This window comes from Trichoplusia ni, chromosome 22 (genome assembly GCF_003590095.1).
Source record: "Trichoplusia ni isolate ovarian cell line Hi5 chromosome 22, tn1, whole genome shotgun sequence".
NCBI lineage: Eukaryota > Metazoa > Arthropoda > Insecta > Lepidoptera > Noctuidae > Trichoplusia > Trichoplusia ni.
The window spans coordinates 3,553,309-3,569,908 of NC_039499.1; the positions used below are offsets into that span (position 1 = coordinate 3,553,309).

At 33.9% G+C, this 16,600-nt stretch overlaps 1 protein-coding gene across 1 annotated transcript in view; it reads right to left on the minus strand.

The window, feature by feature from the left end:
• LOC113504450 (nitric oxide synthase-like protein) overlaps positions 1 to 1,655 on the minus strand; it is a 36,423-nt gene extending 34,768 nt beyond the window's left edge. The window contains 1 exon segment of the mRNA XM_026886735.1: positions 772 to 1,655. Coding sequence (XP_026742536.1) covers positions 772 to 1,005 — 234 coding nt within the window. The 5' untranslated portion in view covers positions 1,006 to 1,655.
• Positions 1,656 to 16,600: the final 14,945 nt, after the last annotated feature.

Genomic DNA, 16,600 nt, shown 5'->3' on the forward strand with positions numbered 1-16,600 from the left:
ATTGTTATTAAGATTATTTTTCAACTTAAATGTCATTATGGAGCGAGAGTAAGGTATTTTGTCTGCAATGAAGTACTTTCTAACTGGCTTGTTCTTAAACTGTATACAAATTGGTTTCTAGAGCTATGGGATTTGGTGACGATCTTAACGACTCCTTAACAAGGCGACCGCTGTGTCAGCCCATGTTTAAGGTCTCCGGTTGGTACCGAAACTACTTGCCTTATGCACAAAAATAAGCGTGAGTAAAAGGTTTTTGAATAAACCAATAATATATGAACGGTTATCGAATTACGATTTCTGCCACTTTGTTTTCCTGTACAGTATTTGTCCAAGTATTTCTTAAGCCCGACTAAATACTTTTTAAAGGTCTTAGAGGAGCTAAGATAACTATATGGACCTTGTTAAACCCTGTAGTAAACTTAAAAGAAAGTCTAGACATGTACTAAACAACAAATTCAAATATCATTGTCATTTCATCAACCAAGTAACTCAAAATATCATTATAATAATAACGATTCTGTAACACTCGAACGTGATAATATTATGCCTGAAACCATCTCATAATATCAAATACGTGAACCGGAACTAAAGACCCTGTATTTGTCGGAAGAAATTCAAATTTAGATCATTATATACTCCTAAAATATTCATTTGTTTTAACTACCCGTTTGAAAACAGGCAGTAACTGGCAAGAAAAATAAAAGAAGATTGTCAGAAAAGTTTTCACTCAATATTTTGGTCGAACACCCCAAAAACAAAAGAATGACTCACCGATCTTGGACAGGTGGTATCATACAAGCGGTCATAAAGATACTCCCGGCTTTCAAGATTCTTCAACACTTTTGGCCTGATGACCCTTCGGACAGGCTTATTGATCTCAATCTTCGGCAGAACCCGTTCCACTGGGCACTGTTTCATAGGTTCGACCAACACATCAATCCCTCCATTTTTTACGGGCAACTCGGCGATAATTGCGTCGGAATTTTGAGCGACACCCGGTGCCATTGTGAAAAGAAGACTTACTCAATACTTTAAATGCACTCTACAATGACTAAAAGATATATGTGGAGTGGAGGAAAGTAACATAAATTAATAGTTGTAAGATGAGGCGCCCGCGAAACGCGACGGCACTAATCGTTCTGTAGGTGTCGCTGTTGTATTTATAACAGTTTTATCTGAGTGACATGTTTCGTATATTTACTTGTGTCATGTCCTAGCTTATGTATTGACGGTACTTGGAAAGCTTAGAGCGATATGAGATGCTTTCAGTTAGTGGGGTTCTGTGACTTTGTTCGAAAAATACGATTTGAATTTCGTTTTTATTTTTTATTAGTTAGTAATATTTTTTTCATTTATTGGTTTTAGGGAGACATAAGATTAGTCATAACGTATTTTTTAAGTATTTTAGATATTGAAATTGCAAATTACACACAGGTTTTTACACATCGATATATTATTATATCACTTAGTTTTGTCACTTAGTCCATTTTCCAAGTTATTTGTCACTTTCGAATGAAAGTATCATTATTCACTCAAACTCTGAACTGATATTACTAATTAGAAATTCAATTAGACGACTACATGATGACATGTCTTATGGATTGTAAAACGGCAACAGCCTATCGGATTAGGCTTCAGACTAATCCCCACCCATTTAAAACACTTACGACAAGGACTTGTATTTGGATACACGCTTTGCAAATGTCTAAACACACCTTTATAAGCAGATCAAACAAGTAATTATTCTAAGAAGTGAGCATGTTTCCGTCAAATACTAAAACTTAAGAGTATATAAATCTTTTCAAGTCATACTTGAATATATTTCTGATATTCATAATAACATTATGGGGTTTATGTGCACTCAAACACGCCAAATTCTGGATCAAAAATATGAAGGAAAAAGTAATCGACGGCACAGGGCCCCAATTCTGCTATTTGCAACGGCCGATGAATGATTGAAATTTGGCTTAAAATGTCAACTTTCGTATTCTCTTAAGAATTTTTGCACATGCAGAAGACGAGTGCTATAATAATCCTCTTGTAAAGATGCTGTCTGCGATGATGATGAATTCCAATATGTGTAGCTATTGGCTATTCCTATAACCTTTGCCCAAAAGTGGGAAGTGAGCTTATAAGCTATAATACTCGTTCCGAGAGTCAAATCTAATTTATGTGATTGTTATAGCATTTATTTATTAGACTATTTGAAGCATGGAACATCACAACCTATTTATAGTAACTACGTTACTTTGAATGCGTGTGTGACGTCAGCAAAACGCATTCCCTGTTTTTCTTTAATTCGCCCACAAAGTGCGGAACCAACAGCCAATGTGTTTGTTACATAAAACATGGTGTTTATAGAGCACTGCAATGTTAAACGTCACCTTGTTTGGAATTCATTCATAGCTATTTTATTGATTACAATGGATACGATGAACGTTTGCTAATGTTGTTTAAAAATGCTTTGACTACTGTTTCTTGGTTTCAATCAATGGTTGTATGTATACAGAAACCATTACTTGTCTTTTATGTAGCCTATGATAAAAATTGACGGTACGCCTCGAATTTTGAAAAATTAAGTAAAGCGTCCTCATTCACAGCATGTGGATGTTGGTACTTGGTGGGGGGTTACCTTTTCTACACCTACCAACCAGCCCCAGTTTACGTAGATTAGTTTTAGGAGGCGGTTGGTCCAGTCATTAACTCCTTCCAAAAGCGCTGAAGTCGCCTGGGACGTGCGTAGACCTCTAAAAGAGTACTGTACCGAGACTTTTGCAAGTCCCGTGCATCCGTTTAACCAAAGTAAAAAGGTGTCATCAAACGCTAGATATTTCAGCGGGTTCATACATTTTCTTGATAAGATAAAGTGCACTAATTTTCAATTTTTATATATTGATCCTAAATCTGATTGCATCCATTTCGAAAAGTGACAAACAACAAAATACTGATCATCATTCGTTTTGTAAAACTAAAAAATGACGTCAAAATACAAACAAAACAAACATTTTAATTCCAATAGCTAAAAACGCTATATTGACATTACTCTTAAAAACGAAAGTCTGCAGCAAAGAAAGTCAAATATAAACTAATGCTATTACAAATATGAAATGTGAATCACACCAGTTTCTATCACGCGGTGATAATGAAAATATTTACATTTAACATAATGTTTTGTCTGTACTGTCTGTCACACTTATTGTCGATTGTTTAGTAAGTATAGGTTGATGTGAATTTAATCATAGGTCAGTACGGAAGATGGACAATGACATTTAAAATAAGTTAGCGCTTGGAAACTGCTGTTCAATTTCACATTGTTGCTGTTGTTGATACTTATGTTATAAAGCTGAAGGGTTTGTTGGTTTGTTTTATCGCGCTTATCGTAGGAATTACTGGTCCGATTTGAAGAAAACTTTCAGTGATAGATTTTCTTCTTTATATTGGGTATTTACCATCAAGCGATTAGTAGGAGCAGGGCAGTAATTAAATATGTGAAAAAAACAGGAAGAAGATATGTTTTTTTTTAATATGGAATAAATTATGTTATAAGGTGAAGTCACTTGCAACAGCTGCTTAAATTGTGTATTAAGTAGAAATGCATATTTTTATTTAAAGTAAAAAGTAAAAAATATCTGCTGAAAAACTTTAAGAAAGAGAAAATTCCAAAGAAGTATTCCTTCAGCATAGTACTTAGTGTGGCAAACCCCAATAATTCTAACATCGACTGGTTTCATTGTTATTTTTCTTTTTTAATAAAAACAAAGAAAAATAACAAAACATCAAAGATTCACTTAAAACAAATACTCTTAACGCGAAAACAAACAAGACAATCGGGTATATACCGCGATAACCAGTCATGTGCTTACTATTTACTTATTAAAATATTTGCTTAGAGTCATGCACCCGATGAGACCCGTCAAGACTAGGAGAGAAATAACATACGTTGTCATACATTGCGTAGCGGTAATGCTCTGGTAAAAAAAGTAGTATACCATGGCCGGCAGTGTATTGAAGTTCATACGATAATGACATAACTTCGTGATACAGTTGTCATGTTCTTCTCAGTTTTGAAATATACAAAGAAGCTTTATTTTAGGTTTACCTTTTCAGGTTCCTTTTTTCTATTTTTAGAGCAATTTTAGAACTAGATCAATGTGACTTGAAGGTATTGTAAGGTACTGTAAGGTATTGTAACTGTTCTTCTTCTCAGGCAGAGTAGATACCTACTTGATTTCCTATTTTTATACGATTTATTTTTGACAAGGTTTTTCTGTGAGTTTTTACTTGCTTCCAGTCCATTTCACTGTAATAAAATCTCGCATGTTAAATTAGAACAACATCTTAATTTTTGATTGAGTTGATTTTTCACACCTCACGTGACAATGCAATTATATTATGTCATCATCAGCCTTAGCTTTTCCCGATATTGGGGTCGGCTTCCAGTCTAAGCGGATGTAAAGAAACAAAGAAGTAAAATTCTATAATTGTCCCTAAATCTCACGAGGCTTCTAATTTAACCGTGTTTATTAAGCAGCATCCTGTTAACAAGGCTCTTAGAAACTTTCGTAAACCATACTTAAAGGCAAGTAAGTGGCTTTCAAGATAATTCTAAACAAATCGCTCTAACTTTTCTCCCCACAATTAGTTTAGATAATAAACAGCGTCATCGAAGAAACGAAGTTTGAAGAACGATTTCAGGAGTTAGGATTGTTTGTAAAAAAATATAATTAATTTATTAGATACTAGCTGTCACCCTCGGCTGCGCTCGTGAATAATGTTTATCACGAATATTTTGAATATTCGATGGGCTGTAGTAATTCTCGAATGATATGGAGATCAAAATACTCATTCGTTTTTTGTTAGTAATCATCGGCCTAGCCTGTTCCCAACTGTCAAAGATGTATGAGTAAGAGCCGGGACCCACAATTTAACGTGCCTTCCAAAACACGGAGGAATTCGTTATGACAAAGATGGTCACCCATCTACGGACCAACCACGTCAAACGTATGTAGCTTAACGATGTACATTTGTATGTGTAATACCTTGCAATAAATTGTGATTATGAGTGATTACATATTTATTAGGTGCTCAAGAAAGTAACGGTGTTTATTTATTTGCGACAATTTCGCCCGGGTCGTAAAATCGGGGAAGTTGTACGGTGAGAAAAACATGCTAAATCAAATTTATAATAAAACTAGCCATCTCAAAAGACGTTGTTCTGCAATGTGTGAAATTAAAGACAAATGTTAAAATAATTGAAATACTCTATATTTTTGTGAATCGAAACCGAACAGGACACCACACAAAAACAGATAAAAAAATGAGTTTGGTCTGTTTTTTTATATTTTTGGGATTAATAAAATTAGTAATTGGAATAGTAGCAATCCCTATTTATTTTCATGACTTGTGAGCAAAAATATACCGATTATAACATAATATACATCATATTATTTTACTATCAAAATTAAATACAATGAAACAGCTGCCATTGTTACAAAATACAATTCCTATTTTAAATATTTGAACAGTAACAATGAAAATCGTAAAAACCGCACTATTTTAACTTAAATGGCAAGTTTTAATCCAGCTATTTCTGTTGTCGCTACAGAACAGCGGGTGGCGAACTGGCAAATGAGTTCATTGTTTTTGCTGGCTGTATTTTTTGTGATCCTGCAGGGATAACAGGCCATTTTGTCACTGTAAATATATTATTAGCTGTACTTGCTTAGATTAATCTTACATACGTTTTAAGACGTAGGAGAAAACTTAGATTCTGATTATAAAAGTATTATCTGATGACAAAAATGAACGAAAAATTTAGGTAAATATTTCTCTGTCCCATGTTAAATATATGAGTATTGCTTCTTTTTTACTGTTAAGACAGTGTATACTTAATAATCAGAACAGCATTACCTGCAGAGCGTTATTCATTTGTTAATTTGAGAAAGCTTAAAATTAAGTAAACAAATTATCTCTATGATCAGACTGTGAAACGGAGAAGTAACTTCAAAATTTTTCTTGAATTAATATTAATTTCAGAGAGATTATATTCAGCCAAAAAAAATATTTCATCCTTATGATCACACTGTGAAACGTCTGTTTCTTGAAGAAATAAGTTGATTTTTATGTACGGGTATGGCACTTAAAACATGACCGATTTCAGTTTCAACACACTGTATAAAGCATAAACTTCAAACAGCAGAAACTTCTCCAAACAGACTCAAATCTAAGTACCACCCTCATTCATACTTACACTCAAGGAAAAAATATTTAATATAATAATAATATAGAGTTCCGAAGTGGATTAGCCGCGACCATATCCCCGTGTCTGATATTACGTCAAAGACTGACTTCCATAGCCGATGGGTATTAATAAAAGTTAATCGTGCGCGCAAAGGCACCGCTCCGTGCGGCCAGACCTACCTACGTCACAAATTGGACATAATTTTATCACAGACTATCACGAGATACACAAATATTTATAAAGATTACTAAATTAGCTGTCATGAATCAGATGTAACTGATTAAAAAAAGCTATCTTTGATAAGGTGTTGCCCGTTTGCCTGCCCGCTACGAATCGAAAATGGAATGGGAATATAAAATCGGGATATCCTATGTCTTAATCCTGGTTATTCTATTCACTAAGTTTCGTCTTTTGCGTGAAAGACGCACAAACATCCATACATTAAAAAATCGCATTTATAATATTAGTATAAAGTAGGCTATTTCTGATTTATGTTATATATTGCGTTCTAAAACGCTGTCATAACTTTTAGCTTTTTTAGTCTGAAAAATTCATAGGAGACAAATGGATACAATTCGATTACTTTTGAGTTTCAGCTTTTTCAGTCATGCTTTTTAGCATTCGATGGCGCATAGGCTGTATTGATTCCATTAGCTTTCGGACTATCAAAGGTGGAATTAACTGACCGCTCCATTGAGCCTACATCGTCCATTTATTTTTATATAAATAAATGGACGCTAAAAGCTCGGGTTTTTTTTCGACTCTTGTTGGAGAAGAGTATGATGGTTTCACGTAGGAATTAAGAATCACTTTGTAAAGTATCGTTAAGAAAATGTGTGATTTTCCTACCGAGTAAGTAGCATTGGTTAGTTGAACCAAAAATTCTTCGCTTCAAACATTTTTTTACTTTATTATTCTTGTTTGTTTGTATTATACCTTTGATACATTCATGATTGACGAGCCCCATCGGGTGTAGTGGCAAGAACTATGCCAACGAGTAATTGGGAGTCGAGATGAGACAATACTCTCAAAACAGAACCCATACAGGTTTTTAAAAGGCTAAAATTTGGCATTTTCGTAAAACCAAAATTTTATTTATTTATTTATGTACACACGACATACAAAGCGAAATATAAAAGTTAGAATACATTAGGTACAAAGGTACTGCTTATTTCTTTAGAAATTTCTGCCAGCAGACCTGCGACAGGAGATAAGAAAGAGAAACAGACACAGTGTGTAAACAAATATAGGACAATAAAAATACGACTATAACAAAAAAAAGAAAAATACATACTTATACAAATATATACATATATTTTAAAAATAAAGTTACATGGACAAGGACATTGGACTTACTTTCAATCTGTTTTTATTCACTTTTTTAACATTCCTCATCGCTAAAACGTAAGATTATCTGAGTACCTACTGCGTAGAGTTATAAAACACAGAGAATTTTTAAATACTATAAACAAAAGGCAATCCGTTTGACAGACTATTAGTAAATAAAAAATCTATTTAAAATAAATGTTTGTCAGTTCGTCTAGTACTTAGTATGACTGATAATATGAAGTTCATATTTTTCCTACTTCAAGTAGTTCCTACTCTCTAAGAAATCAAAGTATTTACTTTGAATAATATGTTGACGTTTCTAATACTATATTGCTTAATGAAAGCATTGACGTAGGTTTTTCGCTCGCTGAACATCAAAGTGTGGGAAAAATTTGATAAAAATACAGCTTCACGTTTTCATAAACGTGGAAAGTCAACAAAGACACTTTATTTAAAATATATACAATAAGAAAGAACATTTCGGATATTTTTTTGTTTTAGATGTAGCTGCACAAACAATATCTGTCTGTTTATACAACATTAATTATTTATTTTTTAGAAGTTTTTTTTAAGAACCGAATGGAAACATACTATTGAACATTTCAGGTTGAATTCTACGAATTTTGAACTAATTTATCCTTTTGCAGATTTACAAACGTTTGTTCCAAGTCTGGGTTGAATATTCATTTCCTACGCGGGGATCGAACCTGCTACACGTCACACTTAATCGACGTGCGTTCAGAAATACTTACTCATTATATTTACCATAAAATATCAACCGCATATTCACTCATCTAAACACCCAAATACTTAGACGCTCATATAAACCAGTGCAGGTCCATCAACCATCAAAGAGCAACCAATAAGCACTCAGTAATTCAGGTCTTGAGACAATAGCAATACATTAATAAGCCACAGCCCCGTAATTAATATCCGAGCGATATTCCAAAGGTTAGGACATAAATATTCATCGATCCTTACCAACAACGCCTCGGATGATAGCGATCTAATTCCCCAGTAATGTATTGCGAACAAGGCGTTTGCATAACATCGTTAGCATCTACCGAAATTAAGGAGCAGGTGATGGATTGAAATTAATTTAAGTTCAAAATTGGAATCAATTTCGGTGACGCTAGCCAGTTTAATTTATTTGGACAATAATTTTGTTTGCAGCTGTTGTTGATTATCTTTTCTATTAATGGAACGCGTTCATGAAATAAAAAAATAGCCCTACGGAGAACCCGTACCGCATGTCCATTAAACAAAATTGTTTTTTTTTTATACAGAATTAAAATTCTGAAAAAGAAATTAACCAAGCTTCCAATAGTTCTTGTAATCCAATCTAGACAGACACAAATATAAATTCTATTGCAAAAGAAACCAAACAAAGCGTCATAAAATCGTTTTAAAATCCCATACAATTTCGGCTACTGTTTATAACTCACAACGTTGACATTTCTAATTAAACAAACATTTGCTTTATACTATCTTCATATTATCTTTGGCTGCATCACTCGCTCCAAACATGGTATCCGTTGCAAACATGGCAACGTAAGTAATTAATAAATACTTATATTTGTTCTGTTTAAGTCGGTGTGAATGAGTTTACAAACAAGCGCCTGATCATTCACATGACTTGTTTACGTGTCAGTTAGATTTGGGCCGGTCGTTGTTTGGCGCAGGCTCCTAGATTATATTGTGTGCTTTGATGACGTATGTGATGTAGAGGAGTCAGTGGATAAGCGTAAGCAATACAGGTATATTATCAATTCCATTCAAATACTCCGCATTAGTTTATACACTTTACTCGCATTTTAAAATTGTCTGGAATTTAAAAGAGACTGCGACCCCTGAGTTTCTTCTCAGAGTAGTCAGATAGGAAATGTCGACTCCATAGTTCTCAAAAATGTCATTTTAAAGTGATTAAATATCCTATTTGCAAAATAAATGATTTCATTTTTCATTTTCTTTGTGTATCACGAAGATCAATCCCGTCATTCTTAAGTGTCAACAAAGTCTAACTACCCATCTTAGTATGAGATACTGTTTTACTGAAGGAAGGTAAAGAAATCCAACTGCAATTTACCATTTACTCAGTTCTTTCAATCACTAAAACTAGCTTATTGTTGTAAAAAGAAAACAGCATAACGTCTAACGTCAGCACAACATAACGACTGCTACATAAATCAGTCTTCCAGTATTATAATTAATTTTAATTCCTTAATCTGTCTCATAAACCATCCTTAAATTAACACTTTAAAAAATTAAGACGTCTTCCTTATAATGAAAATATAATGTCATTTGTCTACATCTAAAATTATATTTAAAAGCCCACAATATTTTGTAACGGCCCTAAAGTTTTCGTTTAAAAAGTTACGTAGATTCACAAAGATATTTTTGACTTTTAAATATTTATTTTTTTAATATTTCTTTGTTGTATTTGGTGCTTTTTTTTTAATTATGACAGAATAATTTGCGGCTAGTGATAGCAAGGCTTAAAAATGAATAAACGTGTATCATAAAAGACTATTGAAACTCTATGGACCAAAAATAAGTATTAAAGTTTACCGACTGAACAAAATATTGAAACTGCTTTTAATTACAAAATTCGCTACATTGCAGCCCAATGAGTGGATTAATTTAATTTTATGAGAAAAAACCAGTCGTTCTCCTTTTTGCCTGATTGCTTGATTTCCATTTACACAAGAATCAGTAAAAAGATTAATTGGAGTTTGTTTAATGCATACAAATTTTAAGAGAAAAATCTTTATCGGTTCGAATATGGCTCGTCTTATTTTCCGGATCGTAGAATTTTATCATGCATTTTTTTTTAAACATTGCATTTAACACTGCTTTAAAATCACTATATTTTGTATCAAAGAAACAACTTTTTTTACTCTTATAAAAAAGATTTAATATATTACCAGAGACACAAATATCTATGATTCCAAAGGAACCAATAATGTCGGTAACAAGTCTATTAACAATTCGGACAAAACAATCTAGATAGGAGACGACGTCGTATTAATAAGCAATTTGGGGAAACTCCCGATCAAAGATAGCTCACGCTCCCGATCTTAACATGAAAATCACCGATTTCAGATAATAAATAGGTGTGAAGGGGCTTGGAAACTCTCTTATAGACCTCTTAACATTATGGATTGTTTTAGATAGTGAACACGTATCTATTGTTAATAAAACCAGCATATTTTGTTCTTGTCTATTTCTATTTATACCTCTTTGTATCGCCTTTGTTTTGTTTTCCAAAAATAATATACAAGTAATGTGGAAACTTTATATCCCAGAGAGTACTGTAACGTTTAGGATTTTTTCCCCTTCCCCAAATTAACCCAAAAATGTTAACGAAAATTTACATTCTGTCGATACGGGCTACTAATTATAAACGTACTAATCGGCATGTAAAGTATTTAATTAAAAGAAACAGGAAGTTTAACAACGCAAAAAAGTTTAATTTCTCTTAAATGAAAACAGAAGAAGGCGGCCAAAAGGCAAGTAATATCGCGTAAAATTAAATGCAAATTCGCCATTTTTCGATAGGTCAAAATGAAAATTAATTATTAAGTATTCATTTCGTACAAATTATGTATCCAATCTAATCAGCAATCTAAACTGTTTTGTATTTAGCTATATTCAAGCTGTCATCTAGTCTTGATTCAGTTTAATACTAACAAGCTACAGTCAATTTAATTCATCTAGGTGTGCGCAAGCATCTAGGTGTAAAAAATTCACGCGCAAGAATTTAGATGAAATGAGGTCAAGACCCAAGTCAGCACGAGAACATTTTTAGTCCACTGTTCAGTCAGTAGTCAGGCTTATAACATTTAATAGATAATCTAAAGGCGTTATATTTTCCTCGAAAAAAATTTCAATATCAACTTAAATTAGTTCCAGTCAAGTTCAGACGTATTAAAGATAGCTTGAAAGACTGCTCGTGTGGTTAAAAGCGAAAAACTTTATCCGGTATAACTAGAATTTTACGGGAAACATTAAGTTGGCTTCGAAAGTTTTAGTGAACCAGGTGCGACCACTGTTCAGTCAAAATGCGTGGAATTTATAACAGAGCTTGCTTCACATAAATATTCTAAACTATTTAAAGCTATTTCTAAACTATTTTAAGCTTTCTAACTGAAAAGCTCGTCCATGGATAGATGACCACCAATTTTATAACAAGTTCCTCGGTGTTTCGGAAGACACGTTAAATTGTGCGTCCCGGTTAAAAACACGTCTTTGACAGTAGTAACGGGTAGTCAAAAGCTAGAACCGTGTTGCCCAGTTAGCTGGAATGAGGTCAGATTGGCAGTCCTTCTTTGTAAAAACTTTAGCTGTATCTAAATTCTCCCATAGGATCCGGACAAATATTCCATACAAGTGCAAACCATTTACCACATGCACGAGAACGATAAACAAACTAATTCCAAAAAAAATACTTTCTCTGAGGAAGCTTGCATCTATAAAAGAGTTATAAAACACAAAGACATAACAAAGTTTATCAGGAATTATTAGGGTACGGTACTTTCTCACACCCTTTAGTATAACGTGCCCAAGGATACATGACAAAAGAACTAGGGTTACTTATATTTTGTAAGTGGAAGGTCAAGTGGTGACAATATCCACAAAGCCCGCTTTGGGAATTTGAGAGCGCGTTTTTAGATAGTCTTTGATATTTGATGACGCTACCTGTTCGACTTTTTGTGTTTAAAAGTTTTCGTCTGCTGGGTTTGAGACGGGCATTTTCATTTAAGCTGATTTTTTTTTCTGGATACCTATCATTATCATATGAGTAATATAAACTAGGAACATTAAGTCCTTTAAGTTTTTCAAGAATGATGGATGCGGTATTTATTTTCTTCTTAGAACAGTTAATTACTTTCTTACGTTCTCTTATGTAATATTTGCTGGTTTTGCATTTGTAAGCAAATAAACTTTTTTTAATTTGATACAAAGGACTTTAGGACAAATAAATTTTAAGATTAGATTCAAGTATTTTTATGACCGGTTTCTGAAAGTTCTCCGACGGATACAATGTAGGAACTAAAAAAATAATTACATTATGAAACATTTTAACACCTAGTTCACAGAAAGCAGCACAAATTGTAGCATGAGTATGCAAACATTTTATTTACATGTTATCCACACATTAAAATTACGTAAATTTTAATCTACCGCAAGAAAGACCCAATCATCCTGTGTTAAGAAAAGGGTCTTTCCCAAAGACCTCTTAATGCACTTAAATAGTTAATGTTTTCCTCATTTACAGATGTAAATCTAAAGTACGAAAACTAAAAACTGGACACAAGTAAATGTTTCGCTTGTGGTATTGAAACCACGACCCTTAGCGATAAAGATCATGCGAGTCCAAGCTTTGGCAGTGCGCCAATCGAAATATAGTACTTGAGAACTCTAAACCCGTATCGAACTCATATCTTCGATCCTACTTGTGGCTTAAGTGGTCTACTTTGGCATTCTCAAAATGTAGAGCAAAAAGTTTTGTATCTTAAACAGTCTATAGTAACATATCTGCAGTTGATGTTAAACCTGGTGTTACAGTTTATACCACATACGCAAAGTCACGTCAGACGTATTTGCTCACTCTTGAATAGTCCGCATGTGTGCCGGTTTCGTGGTACTTTTTGGCCAGCTTAATAACTTAAGTTTAGGTTGTATTGGAAAAATAGTATTGAATGAAAAATCCTGGAAGACACAGTCATCCTTGTGTCAAAATTCTTCGGGTTCCTACGTACATTCTCATTATAAAATACGCTGACTTAATCCTTAAAATCCATCTCAGAATATACAAATGTATAATCTCATAAACGCAACACGAAATGAAAAGTCTCTTTGTTCAACAAATTGCTATTACAGGGAATTGATGACGGGCACAAATATTTCCCGTACATAATTGGTGTACTTTCCTCCTACTGTGCTTCTTCGGAACAAAAAATAATTAGCTATCATACAGTTATATTAGTTCTTCGTAAATGAGGCAAACAATGATTCTGCCGACTTTTCCATTATTCGTTTTTTTTTAAGTTTGTCTTCATCTTCCTCTTTTCCTGATCCGCTCTCTTCCGCTTTTTCGGATGGGAGTCATCAAATGACTCCTTCCACTTTGGGTTGAGCCTAAGGAAGTATCAGACTTAGACTGACTAAAACGCACCCATGTTCCTTCCTTTGAAGTTTCCTTCCAGTACCGGGGATACGGTGAACCTTTCGGACAACCCCGATGCCCCAGCAAGCATCAGCCCTAATGGGCTCCACAGAGCTTGCTCACATCTCTTTCATACGGAATACTAATATACATATCTGACACCATTCTTCTCTGTATGTAATTTCTGGTTTTCGAAAACTTCTTATTTAATTTTTGATTCAATGGCTCTAGTATAAAAAACGCGTTCTAGAATGTGTCGTATAGTTTGCCTGTACCTGTGGAAATAGAGCGTGGCTGTATGCAGCCGATATCTTTCGCTTTACGGTCAGCGCGCTTTCTACAGATGTGTATCCTAGCGTGCTAATAGTGTGGAGAATGGACTACAAAACCTAAAAATATTTAAAAGCCGAAGATACTAAACTTGCCTTAGCCTTGGCCACAGTTTAGGCGAGTGTATTTACAAGGAACTCCTTAATCAGGAATTTTGCCATTATGGAAGCACTACACAAGCAGTGGGTCCCTTCCACAACTGCAATAACATTGACCTTTACCAATCTCCGAAGGGGCTGTAATTCGTCCAATTAATAAAAATTTAACAAAGGAAAACATAACTTGTATGTTATCTACAAGTCAAACAATTATGTCTGCATTCACAACCTTAGATAACATCAACAATAAACGCATAACGACAACATAAAATCTTAACAAACATCATTAAAAACAAGAAATCATAGCTACTGTAAAACATTTATCACTTAAACAATAAAATTAATTAAGATTCAACATGAAGGTAATTTTGACAGAGGCGTATCGCAAATGCTGACTAATGTCGTGTGTCGTGTCGTAATCATTTGACGGTCGTTAGCTGACGCGCTGACGTTGGGGATCCCGAGATGACGTGTTTACGCGGCGAGAATCTGAATGTGACTGCTTTAGATCTTAATTAGAACGCATTCTTGGAAAAGGTTGACGAGCCCTGATGTCTTGAACTTTATTGGTTAGGTCAGGGATAGTCAAACGTATGGAACTAAATTAAGAAAAGTGTTTGTTTTAATAATCACATAACAAAGCGCAAATAGAGTCATCATAGTAACGTTTTGAAAATTCCTGGAAAACGGCCGACTTTAAATAAAAACTTTTGATTTTGAAAGGCATCAATTTCTTTGTCCGATACCCATTTAAATGTGCACAACTGTGTTGGTGCTAATAAAAAAAATGAAAGGTCCTCAATATAAGAAGTGACAGTTATCATAAACCTTTCTCTACACGAGTGCTTTTGGTCAAACAACCACTTGTTCATAAGTACGGTTTAACTATTTCTTCGCCACTAGAAGTGTCGTTTATTTGATACACTGCACACCCTGACATTTACAGATTGAAATAAATCATGTTCTTCTTTATTTCAATGTTGTGGCTATAGCAACTTAAATGTCACATTATTTCTGTCATTTTTAGGGTTCCGTAAGCAAAGGGTGAAAACGAAACCCTTAAACTGAGGCACCATTATCAGCCCATCTGTCACCAGGTCTTACCAGGCTAGCACTTGACCTTATTTTACAAAATCCCTGACTGAATACTTCTCATAATAATACTTAGTTGAAATACGCATTCACCCACAGACAAATAAAATAAACAGGATCGGGGGGCAAAAATGCAAAAATTGTTCTATGTAACTACAAACAAATCTAGTATTTTTTTATAAGAACCCATCCCCGGTAAAGTGCAGTTGGTCTTTATCTGAAGAACTTATTAATAAGGCAGTATTCCTTCGGAGAGAGGTAGACTTGAATCCCCAAGGGAGCATCGAATATGTTTCCTTATTTCGGGGCAAACGATGAATTTAATGCATTGGCCTTAAGTGCTTTCGTAAGTAAAGAAAATAACATAGTTTGTTGCCTCACATAAACTAACGTTTGTCTTAAGTAGTGTAAGGAAGCTTAAAACTAAGTGACTACCTACACATTCCCACTTTTACTTCCAACTTTATGGAACCTCCGATTTTTAATAGACAGTTTCTCAAAACTTTCAAATCTCGCATACGTGTGTTAATAATACCCATGATAAGTTTGGTATTGAGGGCTAGAAAAATCACTTTCCAGTAAAAAACTTATTGGTAAGTGAAATGATATGAGTTTTAAATCACTGTATCATCTTTATATTTTGGTTTTCGAGAAAAAAGAAAAAATACGTAACCATTTTTTTTTTAATTTGTCTGACGAACCACGCAGATTATACACGTCAGATACCCTATTAGTCAAAAAAGAATGGTCATTTCACTCGTCTATAGGTCTTGCTTTCACAATAACATTATTCCTATTACAAAATCTCCTAGCAATAATGGCACATATCTTAATTCGTAACTAGCGACCACGCATGCGCCGTCCCTTCTTAACACTAAATAATAAATTAGTTTTGAAAGAAATTAAGTGCCACCATTTACCTGCATCCTAACATGTCATTATACAGAACCCTCAGAATATTAGATTCGGTTAGACAATAACGATATTCCAGCCAGTTTCTACGAAACCTCAAACGAAATGTTTGATTTTCGTTAACAGCATTTACATGTAGAACGAAACACTTGACTTTCGGTACAGAGTAATCAATAAAATAAATCTCTGTGTTGTTAATAAAGTAATTTTTTTAACAATACATTTTTTTACTAGTCAACTCGAGCAATTTCAAATATGAAAGAAGAAATATAAAAGCTACTTAAAATGTATCAAAAGGTTATGAATCTATTAAAAACGAATTTGTTTCATAAATCGTGGAAACGTATAGATAGATTTTCATCCACCCTGAAAATGTGTCTATTCACTTCATCTTACGAACTTCTGAAACACTTTAATAAATTTAAAAAC